A 17,995-nucleotide genomic window follows, 5' to 3' on the forward strand; every position below is an offset into this window, starting at 1 on the left:
TACCTGATTTCTTTACAGAGTTTTTGGGAATATTTGCTAGAGTAAGCTGGAAAAAGGACAGAAAAGAGGCAGTAATTGGGGCAGTAAAATACCAGAACCGTAGGGGAAGAGCAAAAGAGTCTGGAGGGTATCACATCTGGGGAAGGTGTCAGTGGCTGGGATATTGAGCAACATATTTATTAACCACAGTAGACCAAGAATGGTGGGGAATTATGGGGATGTAATGTTCAGGGACCGCCAAATTCAGACAGATAAACATGTGAAGGCAAATTAGTAAAAATACTGTGTGTTGTTAGACACAGAAGATAGGAGACAGTGGCTCTAGAGCAACAGAGACATTAGGGAAAACACACAAAAAAACAAAAGTCTCATTGGTACCAATGATCGCTGGAATTGTTGTTTCTGGAACTTCTTAGACAATCAATTCTAGGAAGTCCCAGAAACGGCATCGGAGATCTGTCTAAAAGAAAACTGGAACAGCTAAGATACTGATCAAGCCTTGGAAACTCAGGCACCTTCAAGAGTGATATGACATGAAGAGCTTAAAGGTAGCCAAAATGGACAGATGGCATGAGAGAAGCTGTAAGCAGCTGAAATAAAATATTTTACTTGCAGTGTGTTAAATGTCACGAAACATGTTTTTTTTTCTTAATGTCTCACATTAAATCAGATTAAACTTTTCCTATTACAGGTCAGCTAAGATTAATAAAATAATTTTTATTTAAAGCTTTTCCTCATTTGTGGAAGCAAGGCGGCCAACAAGCTTTACTCAGTTACACCAACTATGTCAGAGGGAATAGGCCAAACTGCAGTCAGAAGGTTGTGGGGGAATACCCAAAACATCAGGGGATGAATTTGTGCATGACTAAATGTGGTGTAAAGTATTTTTGAGTCCGCTGGACTAGATAAAGTTTTATACAAGTGGTACAGGTAATTTATCATCTCGCCCAAGTCAAACAGGTTAGCATTTATAGCTGAGCGTTTATAGTTTAGCAACTGTAGATAGTGCTGCTAAACATTAAAAGAATGTTTGCAAAGTTCAGTTTTAAGAAAATAAAAAGAAACAAAGAATTCTCTAAACCCTACAGATAGGAATCAAAACCACAAAAGGATTAGTACAATTTAATGTCAGACAGTGAGACAAAAACGCTAATGTGTCCCTTAATACCTCGGGATATGTAGGTATGCAGGACAGAGAAGGTACTTTGATACAAGTCAAAGAAAGGTCTGTGATCTACAAACAGGAAAACAAATGTGGTAAGTGAAAACCCAAACAAATATTCTATGACTAAGATGTTAAACAGAATAATTGGTTTTAAGAGTTGAAATTTGCAAAAATCTGTTGTTGCCAATTTTTTTCCCTTCCTAGTCATGTCTTTTATTGTATAACAGGAGATGTAATAGCTTCAGTCACGGCATGGCAGGGCCTGTTGTGAGACGGTGGTCGAGGGGAGGGAAGGTTTGATGGGTCTGCCTCAGCTGTTTTTTTCTTTTTCTCCCCCTGACAAATAAATTCACTGGATGATGGAAATTTCAGTCCTGTAACAAGCTCTCGTAACATAAGCCCTTACAAAATACATGAATAACTACCATCCAGCTGCCAGTGGAAACAATACATGGCATGAAATAAAAGCAATGTGCTCTTTGATCTCAGCTGACCTGCACGTAGTCATTGCAATATTTTGAAGCATTTATGAGAAAGAGCTTCTGGCAAAAGGAGAGCGTCTAGGCAAACACACCTTGATATGGAGGATAAATGTTAAATCTGCTGAGAAGGAAAATGATACGACTGCAGGGTTGATGATTTGCTTCACTCAGCCTAATGTCTGATCTTATCTGGAATGTAATTTTTCATATCTGCTTCTTTGCCAGAAACAATGACTGCAGACCAACTCATGATATGACCTAATGTAAAAAATAAACACAGAGTTTTCGGCCTTGGGGTTCCGAAGCATTCTGGCTAAATTCCCTTTTGTGTTTTGTCGTGAGGCTTCTGTTGTGGTCTGTTTGCATGCATGAGGGTGGAGACACAAAGCATTTTTGTCTTGTGGTGGATTCACAGATGACGGGGCCACTCTTTGCGGCATATTTGTTTGTCTTTTGACTTGTTTTGCTGCATGCTTTTTGGTACGTTTTACAGCTTTTCAACCACCTGACCTGGGGTTTACACAGCCTTTAAAATTAGACTGTTATTCTGCGTATGTAACAACAGAATAAGTGGTCGTTAACAAACTTTATAAGACGCAATCTTGAACACGCACCAAGTTGTTTTTTGGACAATAAGACAGTTAAATCCAGAACAAACTACTTCTAAATGGTTCCAGATTTTGATACTGAATTATTCCTTAAAATTTTGATACTAAATTATTCCTTAAAAACCTGTTTAATGATAGTCATATCTTTACTGTTCATGTTTTCAATAACTAAAAACTGCTTATAGAAATATATAGACAGAAAGATTATTGATTAGTCCCTGCAATCAGCAACTTTCTAACTATGAGGTTATTATAAAAATATCAATTTCAGTACAAATCATAGGATTTTCTAAATGTTTATGTATTAAACCCATCAACTTGTGTCATACAGCTAAAACATTTAGGAGAATATTCCCTTCAGTGTAAATGACTATTGTTGAATCTGCCAAAAATCTCACATTTTTCTTTCCAGCCGCAAAGACGATCCATTTGGAGTGTGTCACGAACCATGTAGGTTACGAAGCTGTGACCAGATTAGCTCAATATTGAACTTTTTGACCTACAAGCAACATGTGGGTGGCAAGACAGTAACACAGCAAACCACCCTCAACGCAGTAGGAGGAGGTTAACCTTTCAACATGACAACAGCCCTGAACGTTCAGCTAGAGCTGCAATAAAATAGCTCAGATCAGTGTTGTTCACTCCTTTTTCAGTCCTGTAACAAGCGCTCATAAAATAATCCCTTACAAAATGTATGAATAACTACCGCCCAGTTGTCAGTGGAACAAACACAAAGCTTGAAATAAAAGCAATATGCTGTTTGATCTCAGCTGATCTGTGCATAGTCTGTAACATTTTGAAGTATTTATGAGATAGAGCGTCTGGCGAAAGCAGAGCATCTGGGCAAACATACCTTGATATGGAAGATAAATTTTAAATCTGTTGAAAAGGAACAAGGTAGAAGAGAGGGGCTGATGACTTGTTTCACTCAGCCTAATGTCTGTTCTTATCAAGAAAGGAATCTTTTGTTTGTCTTAGTTTGCCAGAGAGAATTATTGTTGACAAATTCGTAATATGACCTAATGTAAAAAAAAAAAAATGGATTCACCCCACAAACCTCGTGACAGAACCTCCTCGAAACTTGGTTTAAACCTTTCATTTTTATATCCTGTAAATTATTCTGTCTCAGAACTTGCAACTATTTTTCAAAGAATGGGCTGAAAGCTCCGTCTGCAGATGTGAAAAGCTGATAGAGACATGACCTAGCTTTAATGTCAGACAAAAGCCTCGGTTTTTATTTCAGTTGTGACCTGATGAGGCTAAAAAAGCTGCATAATGGACAAAAATGTAGAAACATTCTTTAAAGATAAGGCATGAAAGTCAAAGACATAATTATTATTCTTAGCCGTTTTATGCAACTATCTTATCCAACTCACTAGTTGATCTTTGAAAACACAAGTTTCATTTATCAGAAGTAAAGAGACCGATTAACACCAACATTAATAAAGAAACATGACGTTTGACTGCAGACGGAGTTGTGTGTTTTCAAGCTAACCAGTGTTTTTCTCTGATGTGTCTTAGCCAACCTAATGTCAGATTGCTTTTCAAAGAAAACCATGGAAAGTTAACAAACCAAAATCTTGCTTATTTTACCCCTTGCCTCATCTGTTTTCCCTTATGTTGCTGTGATGTTGCATTAATGGTTTGTGGAATCCACTCAAGCCAGAAGCTTTTATGTCTTGTAAATGCAATTTGATTGGCAGGATAGCTCTTACTAAACGCTGCTGCATGCACAAATGAGAGATTTTTGGCAGATTAGTGACTACTCTTTCACACTGAAAGTTTATGTGCTGCTTAAGTTTAATATGTACGACCCAGGTTGGCGATTTTAATGTGGGACATCGTAAAAGGGCTACACTTTCTTTGAAAGACGCAATACAACATAATGTGTTTTCTGAATTGTGTACACACCAACACAATTGAAGCCCGTCTCTTTGAGGCATTTCTTAGTGCAGCCGTCACCATCTAACAGATTGCTGTCGTCACACTCCTCTGCCCTGCGGGGGGAGAAGCAGCAGCATCAGCAGCATTTCCAGCTGTTTCTCTATTGGAAATATTCAACCGGTCACCAAAGTTCGTGTAATTGAACAGCACAGACCCCTGAATGGCTCCGTCCCCACAGTAGGTCTGTCCAGGTGTATAGACAAGAGGCGGAGAGGGGAAGCTGAGAAGGCGGCCTGTCTCCACCTGGATCGTGTACTGGTACTTCACTCCCTGCGTAACAGAGCTGAAAAACATAAGAATAGGCAAATTAACTTTTTTCTATGTATATCTATTGAAATATTGCATATTTCTGTTGAAAAATGTTGTCCTCCTTGAATTTTTTTCCTCATTTTGTGATTTCGATGGTATTTAATGCTAAATGGTGAAGTAAGAATTCAGTAATTTGGAGTAAAGATGCACCCAAAGGTTGCAGGACACCAGCCTTTTCAAATAGGAAATACTTTGAAATACTCATAAATTCCCAGCAAAATACATTACAGTTTGTGATTGTAAGGTTAAAGTTCTAGGGGTGTGAATACTTTTGCATGGCGTTGTAATAATCTTCAAAACCTTTACACCTGCTGTGTTCTTTAAACAAGTAAGACTTGCATAAACTGATCATATCTACAGAGCAATATAAAAAATTTATGTCAATATGCGGGTTTTGGTGCCAGATTTTGTTTTTGTATGAGCGAGGCAGCAAACTTTCTTCTATTCAAAAATGAATGCTGTCTGTCTGAGTCATTTGGATTATAAAAGGTTTTGATGTTGCAGCAGTAAAAGTGAAATTTACTGTATTCCCTATCTGTAACCTTGCAGTGTACAATGTCCTTAAAGCCAAACAGCACTTTGACTCCAGTTCATGATTATTGATCTGTGTTGGTGGACAGTGACTATAAAGAGAGTCTTGTCTGACACAAATACACTACGTCTAAAACCAACTTGAAGTCACAAACCCCAGTATCCCAGGATGAGTTCAGTTTGTCATCTTTTAAAAAACACTGTGAAATATGATCAGACATCATATTTGCGAACTGGGGTCACATCTTCCCAGAAGGTGATCACAAATAAATAGTTCAAAGCAACGTTTTTGAAGGAGGAAATCAACTTTTTTTTATCAAGTTTTGCAATTAACTCTAAATGCACTGAATTATGTTACACACAGAAATTCAAAAACTTACTAAATAAGTCAGAAGAATCACTTTTACCCGTCTATTCAAGTCAGAAATGTAATGCAATAACCATGTAATTCTGGTCAATTTTAATGTGTTATTTTACTGCACTCTAAGGAGTCTTTATCAGAGATTTTTTTCCACCTTGATGTATTATTGGATTAAGACTAGCTAAAGACAGCTTAGTTTTAAATAAATTGGATTCGAATGTGGAATAAAATATGTTTTTGAATATGTCGTCTAGCTAACTGCCTGCATTAATAAAGGATAAAACTCTTTCATAAATTTGAACTGGATTCAGAACATGGCTCTGTCAGTGATCTCTGATACTTTAATTTGTGTTGTATGTAAAAAAAAAAAGTGATCTCAGAGAAGGAATTAATAAAAGAAAAATACCCAGCACTCTGTCGACACGTCTCTTTAACAATTTCCTCTCTCCCTGTATCGTTTCTAATTGCCATTGTTTTCCTCCCGTCTCTTTCCACTCTCATTATTTTTCAAGCTTGTTGCTCTCCCTTCTCCTCACATCAACCTCTCTCTGCCCTCTTCAGTCCCACATAACTCAATCCCCGCCGGTCCTTGCATCTTTTTGCACTTAGATGCAGCTTGTGTAACATAGGAGACGTGTTCTCTGAAAAATAAGCTGTTTTTGAAGCCGTGCACATCTAACATCTCGCCTGCCCTTTTAAACGGTGACAGCTTCTCAGAAATTCAGAACACACGTTTGAAATCGACAGATCTGCAATCATGTGTTCCAGACGCCATATCCACACACTTATACCAGCTTTGAATGTATGGAAAAGCATTGCAGCCGAGAAGTCAGATATTTCGGGTGAAGGGTATTTCCTGAAAAAACAAAAACAAAAAAAAGAAATAGCAAAGCTTGCGGTGGTTGTAGTTGGATTCCAGTAATCGTTTGGACACCCCGCAATATGAGACAGGATACAAACTGATTCAAGTCAGCCTGAAACTCCAGCAAGCTTTTGATTAAGTATATGGCTGTTGAAACAGATTTGGATCAGCTACACACGGCATCCCCGTGTTGGAAACATTTGTGTTCTGAGCTTTTTAAACAGAACCAGACCCAAACACTTTTAAAAGACATGTCTACAGATTAGTAGATCTGAGGACACATACACTCCGATACACACTGGAATTTGCTTACGGCCATATCTTTATCCTTTCTCTTCATATTTTCCCGTGAGCTACTTATATGTCAGACTATAATGTGTGCGTGAGATTATCTGCTGGCACTTCTTCCACATTTTTACTAATATTTCATAGCTAATCATATAACCTTAGTCATTACTGGCAACAGGAGACAGAGTATTTTGGTATTTCCCGTTAAGCGCCATGGCTATCTTTTGCAAAACACGTCATTCATCCAAGAGACTCTCTATAAATATGCTGCCTTGCAAAAGTATTCAAACCTCCTGACCCCTTTCACATTTTGACACATTGCATCCACAAACTTCAATTTATTTTAATTGGGATTTTAATGGGACAGACAAATTAAAAGTAGTGCACAACTGTCATAAAGACCTAAAAAGATGTAATTTTCTTTTTTTAATCAAATAAAAAAATCAGATCCCTTTACTTTGATACTCCTAAATAAAATCCAAAGCAAGAAATTGCCCTTCCACATTCACCCAATCAATAGCCCATAAATAGAGTGAGCTGGGTGTAATTTAATCCTAGTATCAATCCAGCTGTTCTGCAAAGACCCAAGAAGTTTGTTGGAGAACATTAGCGAATAAATAGCATCATGAAGAGAACAGGGACACAGCAGGCAGGTCAGGGAGAAGGTTGTAGAACAGCTTCAAACAAGTTCTCACCTTTTTGAGTATCTGAAAGAGCATTTCTCTATTATCATCCAAAAATGAAAAAGCTACTAAAACAACTTCAAACCAACCAAAACATGGCCGCTCATCTAAACTGACTGAGTCTGAGGGTGCATTCACACCAGCCCTGGTTAGTCCGTTTTAATAGAACTCAAGTCCGTTCAGTCCGCTTCGTTCGGGAAGGTGTGAATGTACAATCAGACTCTGTTGCAGTCCAAAACAGAGTTTTTACGGCCATATCTTTTGGCTTTAGTTAGAATAAGAGGTGAGAAACGGGGAATACATACTCATGCATTTAATTTCTGATTGATGATCACACCATGCTCGACAGGTCCTTGTTCTTTATTCCACACATCTTTGGTTGTATCCAATATATAACTTATTATAAAATAACAAACATTTCTAGTGAATCAAGTTGGGTAAAACCAGCTGGATGAGCCAACATTGAGCCATTACCTGTCGGTGAACGTTTGCCCCATCTGAGGCGGAGGGGATTTGCTGGTAAACGCCGGCTGCCGCTGAATTCGGTACTGCACGGGCTGGCAGCCAGAGCAAAGAGAGCTGCTGGGGCCTGAAGACAACATGGCTGCATCGATTTCCATTTTCTCATCAAACGTGGAGAGTTTGACGGCCGATATTGCAGCGTTGTTGGTGTCGAGGCGCAAGGTTAGGGGCATGTCACAGAAGACATGCTGTGGTCCGAGGTGAATGCTATTCCCCGCATCTGTAATCAGCTCAATGTTGGATATGGAAGGGTTGTCTGAGGCGAAAGAAGAGAAGAGGAGACAAACACATCTATTTAGGTGCCATTGATTTGTCTTAAGCAACAAACTCTTACTGCAGGTTTGTGTAAAACTAGAAGACCCATGTGCTTGTGTGAGAATTTGTTAAAAGACTGACCACTTCCAGTTGTATAAAAGATTGAAGAATAAAAACAAATTTTCTGTAAAGAAATAAAGAAAGAGAAGGTTTGCCCTGTTCAAATCCTAGACAGTTTGGTGAGCTCCTGATTGTTAAAGTACAAGTGAACAAAAACTTTAAGAATAAAACTGCTATCCCCTTCGGAAGAAAATTACAGCAGACTAATTCTGGTAATGGATTCCACTTAAAATGACAACATTCAAAGCAACTACCAGCATACTTTGGTGTCATTATGCAAGCAAGTTCACCCTGAAAGGAAACTACAAGATCCTAAAAGAAATTTTTAAAAGCACTAAAAGATAAGTGAAATTACACATATTATGCTCATATTTGGAAAAACATTCAGATTTGCAAGTAAAGTCAAGATTGTTGACTTCACAGAAAAAAAACGTCAAGCATGTGTTTGTGTAAAATCACTCTTAAATGTCATGTGTTCGTGTAAAATCTTTACTGCAGAAAATTTAACCTGCCTCTCTTTGAGCATATCTTTTTAAACTCTGATTCATTGGTATCAATAATTCATCAACCATTAGTCACTAGACATGGAGCCAACACACCACAGAAATTAAAACATACTAGTTATCCGTTAACACTTACTCGTGGATGTATAGGTCACCCATAGTGTGAGTCCGTGTGGAACGACAGGGTGCAGGAATCGTAGAGTTAGGGTGCAGCCCTCTGTTTCAGGGCATGGCGACGTCACGTTGGCATCATAGAGACTGAGCTCAGGACTCCAGGCCTGCAGACTGGGTTCACAAGCCTGTTCCACATCTGGCGGCCCTGAGGTAAGAAACATCGTAATCCACGCAGATGCAGCATACGGTAACTCCCAAAAGTTTTCAGTATCAAATGATGTTTTTCCATGTTTTGTTTCGTCACAAGCAAAACCTTCAGTTTTATTTGGTTTTATTTGTCGGTCTATCAAATTGAAAGTTTTCACAAAATAATTTCCAAAACATAAAAATGTTAAAAGTCAAAGCTTTGACAAGTATGTTGAAGTAGATGTGACAGATATAAGAAGTGCTTAAGGTACATGAATATACTGTGTGCAACCTAAAAGAAGATTTCCAATAACTGTGTCCATTCTGCATCATTAAAATGCAAAAGTGCTTAGACAGAGTTTCTTTGTCAGACTTTAACCTGAACTCTCATTCATTTATGGCTTTTGTAGCTGGAATTTCTCTTTGCCCCATAAAAACTGACTAGCGTGTGATTGGAATTTAAATTTAGCAATAGGTACTAGTATAAAGCAGTTTCGCAAAATTAAGATCTACAGTAAACTATATAGGAAATAGGCCAATATTCTTTCTTTATTAACACATATTGAAGCTACTGGCAATATGTCTTTCACTTATGTCCTGTCTGAACGTATTTACATATTTGCAACATTAGAATTGCAACGCAGTAAACCCAAAACAACAACAGATATTTTGACTTCAAGGAAAAACAATGAAGCTTTCGTTAAAAAAAACAAAAATAAAAAAACACATTCTATTTTTAAGATGTTCGCGCACATAAAACCATAAAGGTTTTACTTGTAAGTGTTTTCTGGTTTACATGGAAGCAGTCAGATGAAGTTATACAGCTTAACAGTGTTTTTAATGAATATTGCGGTCTGGTTAATCACTGTGTTTTTAGTTAAGATTATCCAGTTGAGAATCTCATTTCCTTTCCCAGTCTGCATGCCACATAACATGGAGCTTAAATAGTAAATTCAAAATAAATCCAAAAGAAAATCAAGTTTCTGTGTAAATTATGTAAAATAAATAGTACAACTGAAGTGAGAAGACATAAATTTACAGTAGTTGGATCTGTGAACACACAGTCTTTGGATGCTTATGGTTTTGTGCTTTTATCTTGAATTATAACAGTGATAAAGCTTTTATAACTGATTGATAAAATTAACGCCTCCTATTTTTCAAAAGTGCTATATCAGCATGTAAGTCAAGTCAAGTTCATTTGAGGTTTTTATCCATTTTCTTGATTTGGAAGCAGCCAGGTTCAACCAAAGGGGGTTAAATAAAATTCCTAAAGTAATTAGCTAATAATAAAACCCACTGTTCCATAACCACGCTAAAATGGGCTGGTTTGAAGTAAATGAGCTTTCTGCTACCTTCGTGGTCTGCAGAATTTCCTAATTCAGAATAGGTAAACAAGCGGTTTGAGGGGAAATCGAACCTAAACTGGAAATGGGATCAGGTTCTTGTGAAAATGAACAACCTGACAAATGTATTCAAAAGAAAAGTTTGGATCTAAGCAAAGATTACAATTTCAAGCCAAAGAATGACTGAAAACAGTATTTCCATTTCCAAAGAAAGCTACAATGAATCTCAAAAGTATCCACACCACTACTAAAATGGCAAGTTTTTAAGAAATTTAGACTTCTATAAGTAATTTCCCAGCTTTTTTCCATACTTATATTACACATATATAAGCAACCTTCGATTTGAATGTGCTTTTATTTAACTACAGTCTTCCTGAGCTCAGCCTGCTGTGTGTCCTATTTTTTTTTTAACTGAGAGCCCCGAGGAACTCGACTTACTTTCATAAACCACAATGCTCCATCACAACAGGACACCAGGCATTAAAATAAAAGGCATAAAACAGACTCAAATGAGCCAAGAACACAGAAAACACTTTGTAGGGGTTATATTTATACTATTCTCTTTTCTTACAGCTGAAACTGAAGGTCATGTTGGCCATCCCAGCGGGTTCCTTAAGCGACATCGTCTTTATGGGACACAGTGGAAAGGAAGTGAGGAAACCTGACAGACTGGCTGTCTCCAGTTACCTGCATGCCTCTGTTTAGTGTAAGACTTTAATTGACTCTTTATCATCATTATGATCCAGCAGCGAAAGGGGTAGCTGTAATCCCCCGCTTCTCTTTGCCGATTGTTTTCAAAGCATAAATTCCAGCAGAGGATTTCCACATATTTGGGTAGAGTTTCCATGGAAGAGAAGAAAAGTGTTATTGTGTTTGTACTTTCAGGTTTTTTTGGGTTTTCTTTTTTTTTTTTTTTTTTTGCTCTGCTTATTTCATTTTTCCAATCTCCCTATTGTGTCTTTTTAATTTGATTGTGTTTCCTTTCCTTCCTTTCTCTCACCCCATTTGTCATGTCAAAAGAAACCATACCTCCTCAAAAGAAAAGATCATAATTGGGATAATAAAATCCAAGATGTGTGATATTTAGAAGTACAGGACACATTTTCTTAGTTCCTTTGGTTTGATACAGCATTCATACTCCGTGAGGTCTCTCGTCCTGCAAGCCTTTTGAGGTACCAGCTTTGCAACTCTAGCAATTTGAGCTTTGTCTACTCGTCTTTGGAATGCATTAAGTCCGACTGGAATGGAATAGACTCTTTAAATGTTGCATTTGAAGTCTTGCTACAAATTCTTAATAGGTTTTAGGTCTGGACTTTGACTGGGACGCTTTATGCCAGGGGTATCAAATTCATTTTCATTTCGGGCCACATCCAGGTCATGAATGTATGTCTGCAGCTCCTCCTGAATTATCATTGTTTCTCTGCTGCTTCTTTGATTATCACTCTTCGTGCACCGGGTGTTATTTTTTTCGTGGGCAGTCATGTTTTGGTTGTCTCTGACCTGTAGGCTGTATTTCTCAGTCTTCAGGGAGCTGCTTGTACACTAATGTTCTCTGTCAGACCTCTGTGGCCTTCTCAGAAAAGCTGTTGAAGTTCTACGGTTAAATTACACACAAATAGACTGTACTTAATAAGAAGATGACTTCTAAACTTTGTTGATTGCACTATGTTCTATTTAGAGGAATCAGAGTCAATTTTATTACATAAAACTGAAATACAATATGATGGAGTTTGTGTTTTTAACGCGGTAAAATGTGAAAAAGTTCAAGAAATTTGAATCCTTTTGCAAGGCAATGTACCTTTAAGAGTCCTTGTTCTCGTTTTGGCCAAATCAAGACAGACACAGAGCGAGAGGTCTGCAGCAGAGGCTTATTATCATTTAATGATTTTATGTTTTTTCCTCTTCCAGGAGCTATTAGCCTTGCACGCACCTAGAATTTACAAGGACAAGGCTGCGTGTGATTGTGTAAGAGTGTGTGAATGTGAGGAAAAGCTGACCTGCTCTACAGAAATACGAGACTGAAGCAGAAATTTAACTGGTGTTACCACATTCCTGGCTTTTTAATACCTACCTACAGTGAAAAGAACAACAGAGGAAGTGTTTACCTTGGTCAACTGTAGTTTTGAAGCGGAAAGATTAATAGAAACAACCATAAGCCTCATTAGAAACATAAACTTTCTTTTCAGCACTGCATTGTTTGGACGAGGAAATATGGAAATACAATCTGTTTTGATGAAGCTCTGGTGATTTTTCATGTCCAGTATTGTTTATAATCCCACTGTGAAGTGAAGAATTGCTATTAACCTTTAATGACAACTACCAGCCCATGAATTTGAAACACATTCAAAAAGCACGACTCCTCCGCTCAGACGCTCAAGACCCAAACACATCATTCTGACTGACCCACTGCCTCTTCAGGTGTCCAGTAGCCCGACGTGTCACAGATGCGTGGTGACGAGGCCTGGAAGGCGTACTGGTGGAAGACGCCGTCTTTCTCGCAGTTTCCACAGTCGATGCCAGGCACACGAAACGAGGAGCTAAGAGGATATACACTTTGTGATTACGTGTTAAATGAATATTGGACCTGAGCCATACAATAGAGTCATCTGAGTAGAAGATGATAAATAGATTAATTTAGTTACTGGTTGACAGAGCAAATTAAGAGTATTGCATATAGACTTTCTCCTTTATAATTAAAATATTTCAAAAAATGATCCATTTATAGTTTGTGGTGGGTAGTAGTTTGTTGAAAACTGACATGGGTTAAAAAGCCTCTCTTGGCCCCAGATTAGTAAAAATTGAATATTTACATAGACTACATTAAAAATACAAGTTTGATGTTAAATCAAACTAAGCCTCTTATGTGAGCAAGGATTAGCAAAGTTGCTTCTATTTGCCAAGTGTAAATATAATGAGAGACGTTCTTAAAAGTCAGATATTAATGTTCTTTGGGTAACACTTTATTTGAAGGGGGGTGAATAAGACTGTCATGACACTGTCATAAACATGACATAACACCTGTCATGAACATGAATAAGTCTTCATGAATATTTATGACTGTTGTCATAAAGCGTCATTCGGTAAATTATGACACTTTTAATACAAAGTTGACATTATTCAAAATGTCTTTGTTATGACAACTTGACATTAACCAAGAAATCATCACTGTTTAAACTTTACCTTTAATAACATAAAGTTACCTAATTTTTAAAGTGCAATCAGTAATTCTTTTATAACAAATTTATATCAGTAATGATTTCTTGGTTATTATTTTCAATAATGTCAACTTTGTATTAAAAGTGTCATAATTTACCGAATGACGCTTTATGACAACAGTCATAAATATTCATGAAGACTTATTCATGTTCATGACAGGTGTTATGTCATGTTTATGACAGTGTCATGTCAGTCTTATTCACCCCCCTTCAAATAAAGTGTTACCGTTCTTTGTTTATAATAGAATCGCCTTTTAAACTGTTCTGTATATCATCTTATGGATCATGAACTTGCTTTATCATAAGCGAAATATAACCCAGACTAGTGGAGGTTCATAATTCCCTTCATAATATCTTGACTATCAAATTTTTAGATGCAGTCTTTCAGATTTTTCAACAATGTCATCTATGGAAAAACAAAAGTGTGCTTGAGGTGTTGCCTTTGAATATATCTACAGGTGGGCCTCTGTTTAACTCAAATATTCACTCATACTATTACATATCCATAAGATCTAAGCTTTCCCAAATTGTTTAAATGCATAGTTATCATATCCATAAAAATTCTCTCTGAACGTGAGCAACAAGCTTGATTCAGAAATGATGATTCTATGAAATAAAGTCTCCATACCTTTGAAAAAGTGATCCTCTCATTGGTGGGAGCCAGTATATGGACACAGAGTTGGTGCTTTGGCCCGTCACCATGGGGGGAAGTGGGACAGGAGCAGGCCGACTGTCCATCAGCCACTTCTGGTAGACCAAATCAAGGTAACAATGCATCCTGGCCACTTGATTGGGAGTAAAGTGGTTGGTGCAGTTGTCATCTCATGTGGGGAGATTGAAAGAGACTTAGTACATTTTTAAGAATCAAATTCAACATAGGATTCAAACACACATTTCAAATAACTAAATGTTATCATTTTTTTAACTTTGTTAAAAAGACAAAAGGTCTAAATGACAACATGTCCTATTCAAATGTAATAGGCTCAAAAATTACTTTGGATTGCAGGATATATTGCGCAAAAATGCATAACCCACATGTTATGTACGTGTAAGGTGCTTTTTGTTATAAGCATTTGTTTCCTCCATCTACCTGTGTAACTCATGTAATTCCTGTAAGGCGTGTTATGGTAGATGGTGAATCCACATGTGTCGTTGACAGCTTCAGGGTCATGGCAGGTTTTGGATTTGGTGGTTGGTGCAGTGTCGGCACACAGATCTCCTGTCTCCATAGAAGGGATTGTCTCCTGCCAAAACACATAAAAGATTAATATGAACATGAAAATGAAAAAGATAGACTTTAAGCACCAAAGAGTTTATGGAATGATACTATCAACAAAGTGGGTGTAACAGGTTGTAGTTTTAATTAGGGAAGTACCAATCCACTTTTTTCTCTTCCGATACCAATACAGATATTTGAGGCTTAGTATCAGTCCATCTTATACAGAGAAACAGTGCTGAATTGACTTAAAATCTGTCTCTTTTTAAACAGACATGAATTTATTGAATTACAACTTCATTTGATGACGCTGCACCAGTACAGCTCATTTAAATACACCAATAGCTTTACAAGCATCGTCAAACATGTAAAAACAACTTCAGTTTGTTCAGTCTGTGCTGCTATAGGAGTAATATTCCTATTTATTTTATCTACATAAAATAAATAATAAAGGAACTGAAACTGATCTCATGCTTTACTATTTATCACACACGTCTGAACAAGGTAGTCAACCTTTTGTTTTTGTCAATCAGAGCACAATGCATAGAATTACACTGAATAGATCTGCCTTCATGGATCAGGCACATTGTCACCAATACCTGATCCAGAAACTCTTTCGATATCAGGACCGATACAGATATTATCAGATCGGTGCATCTCTAGTTTTAAGGGTTAAAAAAAACAAAAAAAAAACTGTAGCATTCAGACTAGATATAAAGCACAATTTATCAGTAGTGACATCTCTATAAAAGTTAGTTCTTTTTTAACATATCAGTATCAGTTCGATAAGTCCGACATACATATAACCAATATTTATTTCCATCTTGATCCCTTGTAGTGGGATGTTTAACTGAAGCAGAGAAGCAATTTCAGTGGTTTTGTATTTTTTTTCAGTGTCAAAAGATGAGGCAAACTGCTGCCATAACAGGAATATTAATATCAGATATTGATCCCGATCAGTTGTTCATATCGGTGCATCCCTACTTCTTAAATATTTTTATGTCAAATTCACAATGTTTTCCAGGATACACAAAGGAAGAGAGGAAAGGAAGGAAATTCCTCCGTTAGTTTGTTTCTTCAAACAAAGAAAGTACAAAATTAAAGAATGAAGAAAGGAAGGAATGAGTGAAGAAAGTAAAAAAGTAAAAGAGAAACAAAGGAAAGAATAAAGGAAGAAATGAAGGAGGTGGATTATCGAGTAATACAGTATATGCCATGAAAGAAATTAGACCCATATCCTATCCAGGGTGATCAGAGACAGTAGGATTGATCTGTCTTACCTGACATGGGTCATCACAGGAGTCCCGCTCACTCACCCCCTTGAAGACGTGGTACAACCCAAATATGTGCCCCATCTCATGGATCATTGTGTTCTGGTGGCCCTTTGTACCAAAGTAGGACGGGTTGAGAACCATCCCACCTATGCAAGGGATAAGAAATGCAGAACTGAAAAAATAAAATATTTGTGTTTCTTGGAAAGCCATCCCTCTAACTACTCTGTATTTCAAATGACACAAAATTTACAAGAAAAGAGACTAATTAAAGCTTCAAGTGTGCAACATCTTATAATATACATCAACTATTTCTGAAACTGGAATGAAATAGATTTTGTGGTAATCCATAAATGTATTAAACTATTTCATGGATTTAGAAATTGCAGAGGATGGGAAAATACTCATAAAATGTCGCAACCAGAGAACCAAACAAGCAAAACTGATCACACAAAATGCTAATTTATCATGAGTACAGATTCCAATTGTGAACTATGTTTTGTAACTTTCATTCAACTGAGTGTCACATCATAAAACACTTGACACAATGAGTTTTTAGATCAATCAGGGATAATGCAAAACCTGAGCACTTCAATCAACTTCAAAAAAGTTTTTAGTCAGATTTGAATTAAGCCTGAAACTAAATATAATCCATCAATAAATCAACAAATGCCAGAAATGATTTATTATATAAATTGTTTGATTAATTTGAATTTGAATGACCAACTATTTTTATAAGGTCCCCCGATTGAGTGTTGTGTGCTGCGTAGTTACGGCAACCAGTGAGAACAAATAAGTATTTCTCAGTGTATTACAATGTTCCATTAACTTAGGATGGTTATATTGGAGAAGAAGCCACAGCCAACATATTTATGCAGAAGTGACTGAATTGTTTAAAACTTCAGTTGAAATTATTCCACTGAAGCTCACTGCCAGAACAACATTAAGATCAGGGGTAATGAAAATGTTTTATGGATGATTACTAAAAAAAAAGAAACAAAATAAAAAACAACATTTCCACAGCTAAAGCACAACTGTGAAGGAGAAAAATAAACACAGACACCTGCAAAGCTGAAGAACTGCAAATGAATGCCAAATTCAAAATTATATTTTGTTTTACTTATGTAACTGACCTTGGTGTGTAAGAGCCTCCTTCGCCCATGGCCACGTTGCTGCTCCTGCCAGCTCTTCTCGCATCGAGTTGCTGGCAAAAAACACATTGAGTGTGTCGCTGCCGCTCAGGTCTAGCTCATCCTTCAGTTCTTTCACACTCATATAAGCCCTGCAGGAAGGGAAAGATCAGAAAACATGCATAATCAGGACACAACCAAAGGATTTTGGTGAGTGACAGAAAGATATTTTGTAGCTACAATAAGACAGTTATATATAAATCTTATGTAGACATAAATAATAATGACATGTTGGGCTACATCATGTGTGGGAGGCAAAGTTTTCGAAAAGTACTTATAGACTAGAACCACTGCTTATGTTGATGCTGAGGACGATGGTGGATTTAGACTCTGTACTCTTTTTTCCTGTGATTTTTGTTATCTTTGCTAACTTATAAAGTCAACTGTTGTGGTCATTTTCAGAAAACAAAATCAGTAGTTTTTGTAAATCAAAAATCTGAATTGAATCTAGAGCATCTCTACTTTTAAACCCACACCCAAACATGCATATAAAACAAAATAGAAGTGTTTGAAATACATTTTTGCTCGAGTGGATGTTATTCGGCCTTTTGAGTTTGGATCTAAAGACTTTTGTTGTTCTCTTAACGTAGGGGCGATTTACGGCGGATGATAGTTTTCATCAATCCATCAGCATATATCTCTCCTCACAGCACAACTTCAAATCATAGATGTTTTGAGTTGGGCAGCTTATTTCACACCATTGCAATCTCCTCCCCACCGCCCACTGTTCCCACATCCTTCTCTTCATGTCAGTGATAAATTACACCAGCGGCACTTTGATGTGTGAGGCTTAATTTGTTTTTCCTCAGCTGAGTGATGTCACATGC

The 17,995-nt window shown here is 37.1% G+C and overlaps 1 protein-coding gene across 1 annotated transcript in view; it reads right to left on the reverse strand.

The window, feature by feature from the left end:
• The window catches only part of pappa2 (pappalysin 2), a 67,339-nt gene that overhangs the window by 32,291 nt on the left and 17,053 nt on the right, over window positions 1–17,995 (reverse strand). The window contains exons 5-13 of the mRNA XM_015011987.2: window positions 17,112–17,260; window positions 15,988–16,127; window positions 14,582–14,735; window positions 14,120–14,312; window positions 12,680–12,813; window positions 8,770–8,952; window positions 7,708–8,011; window positions 4,354–4,482; window positions 4,167–4,252 (exon numbers count right to left, since the gene is read on the reverse strand). Coding sequence (XP_014867473.2) covers window positions 4,167–4,252; window positions 4,354–4,482; window positions 7,708–8,011; window positions 8,770–8,952; window positions 12,680–12,813; window positions 14,120–14,312; window positions 14,582–14,735; window positions 15,988–16,127; window positions 17,112–17,260 — 1,472 coding nt within the window. The remainder of the gene's footprint in view (window positions 1–4,166; window positions 4,253–4,353; window positions 4,483–7,707; window positions 8,012–8,769; window positions 8,953–12,679; window positions 12,814–14,119; window positions 14,313–14,581; window positions 14,736–15,987; window positions 16,128–17,111; window positions 17,261–17,995) is intronic.

The sequence above is a fragment of the Poecilia mexicana genome, unplaced genomic scaffold (assembly GCF_051168715.1).
Source record: "Poecilia mexicana isolate PSO_F unplaced genomic scaffold, ASM5116871v1 scaffold_17, whole genome shotgun sequence".
Taxonomy (NCBI): Eukaryota; Metazoa; Chordata; class Actinopteri; order Cyprinodontiformes; family Poeciliidae; genus Poecilia; species Poecilia mexicana.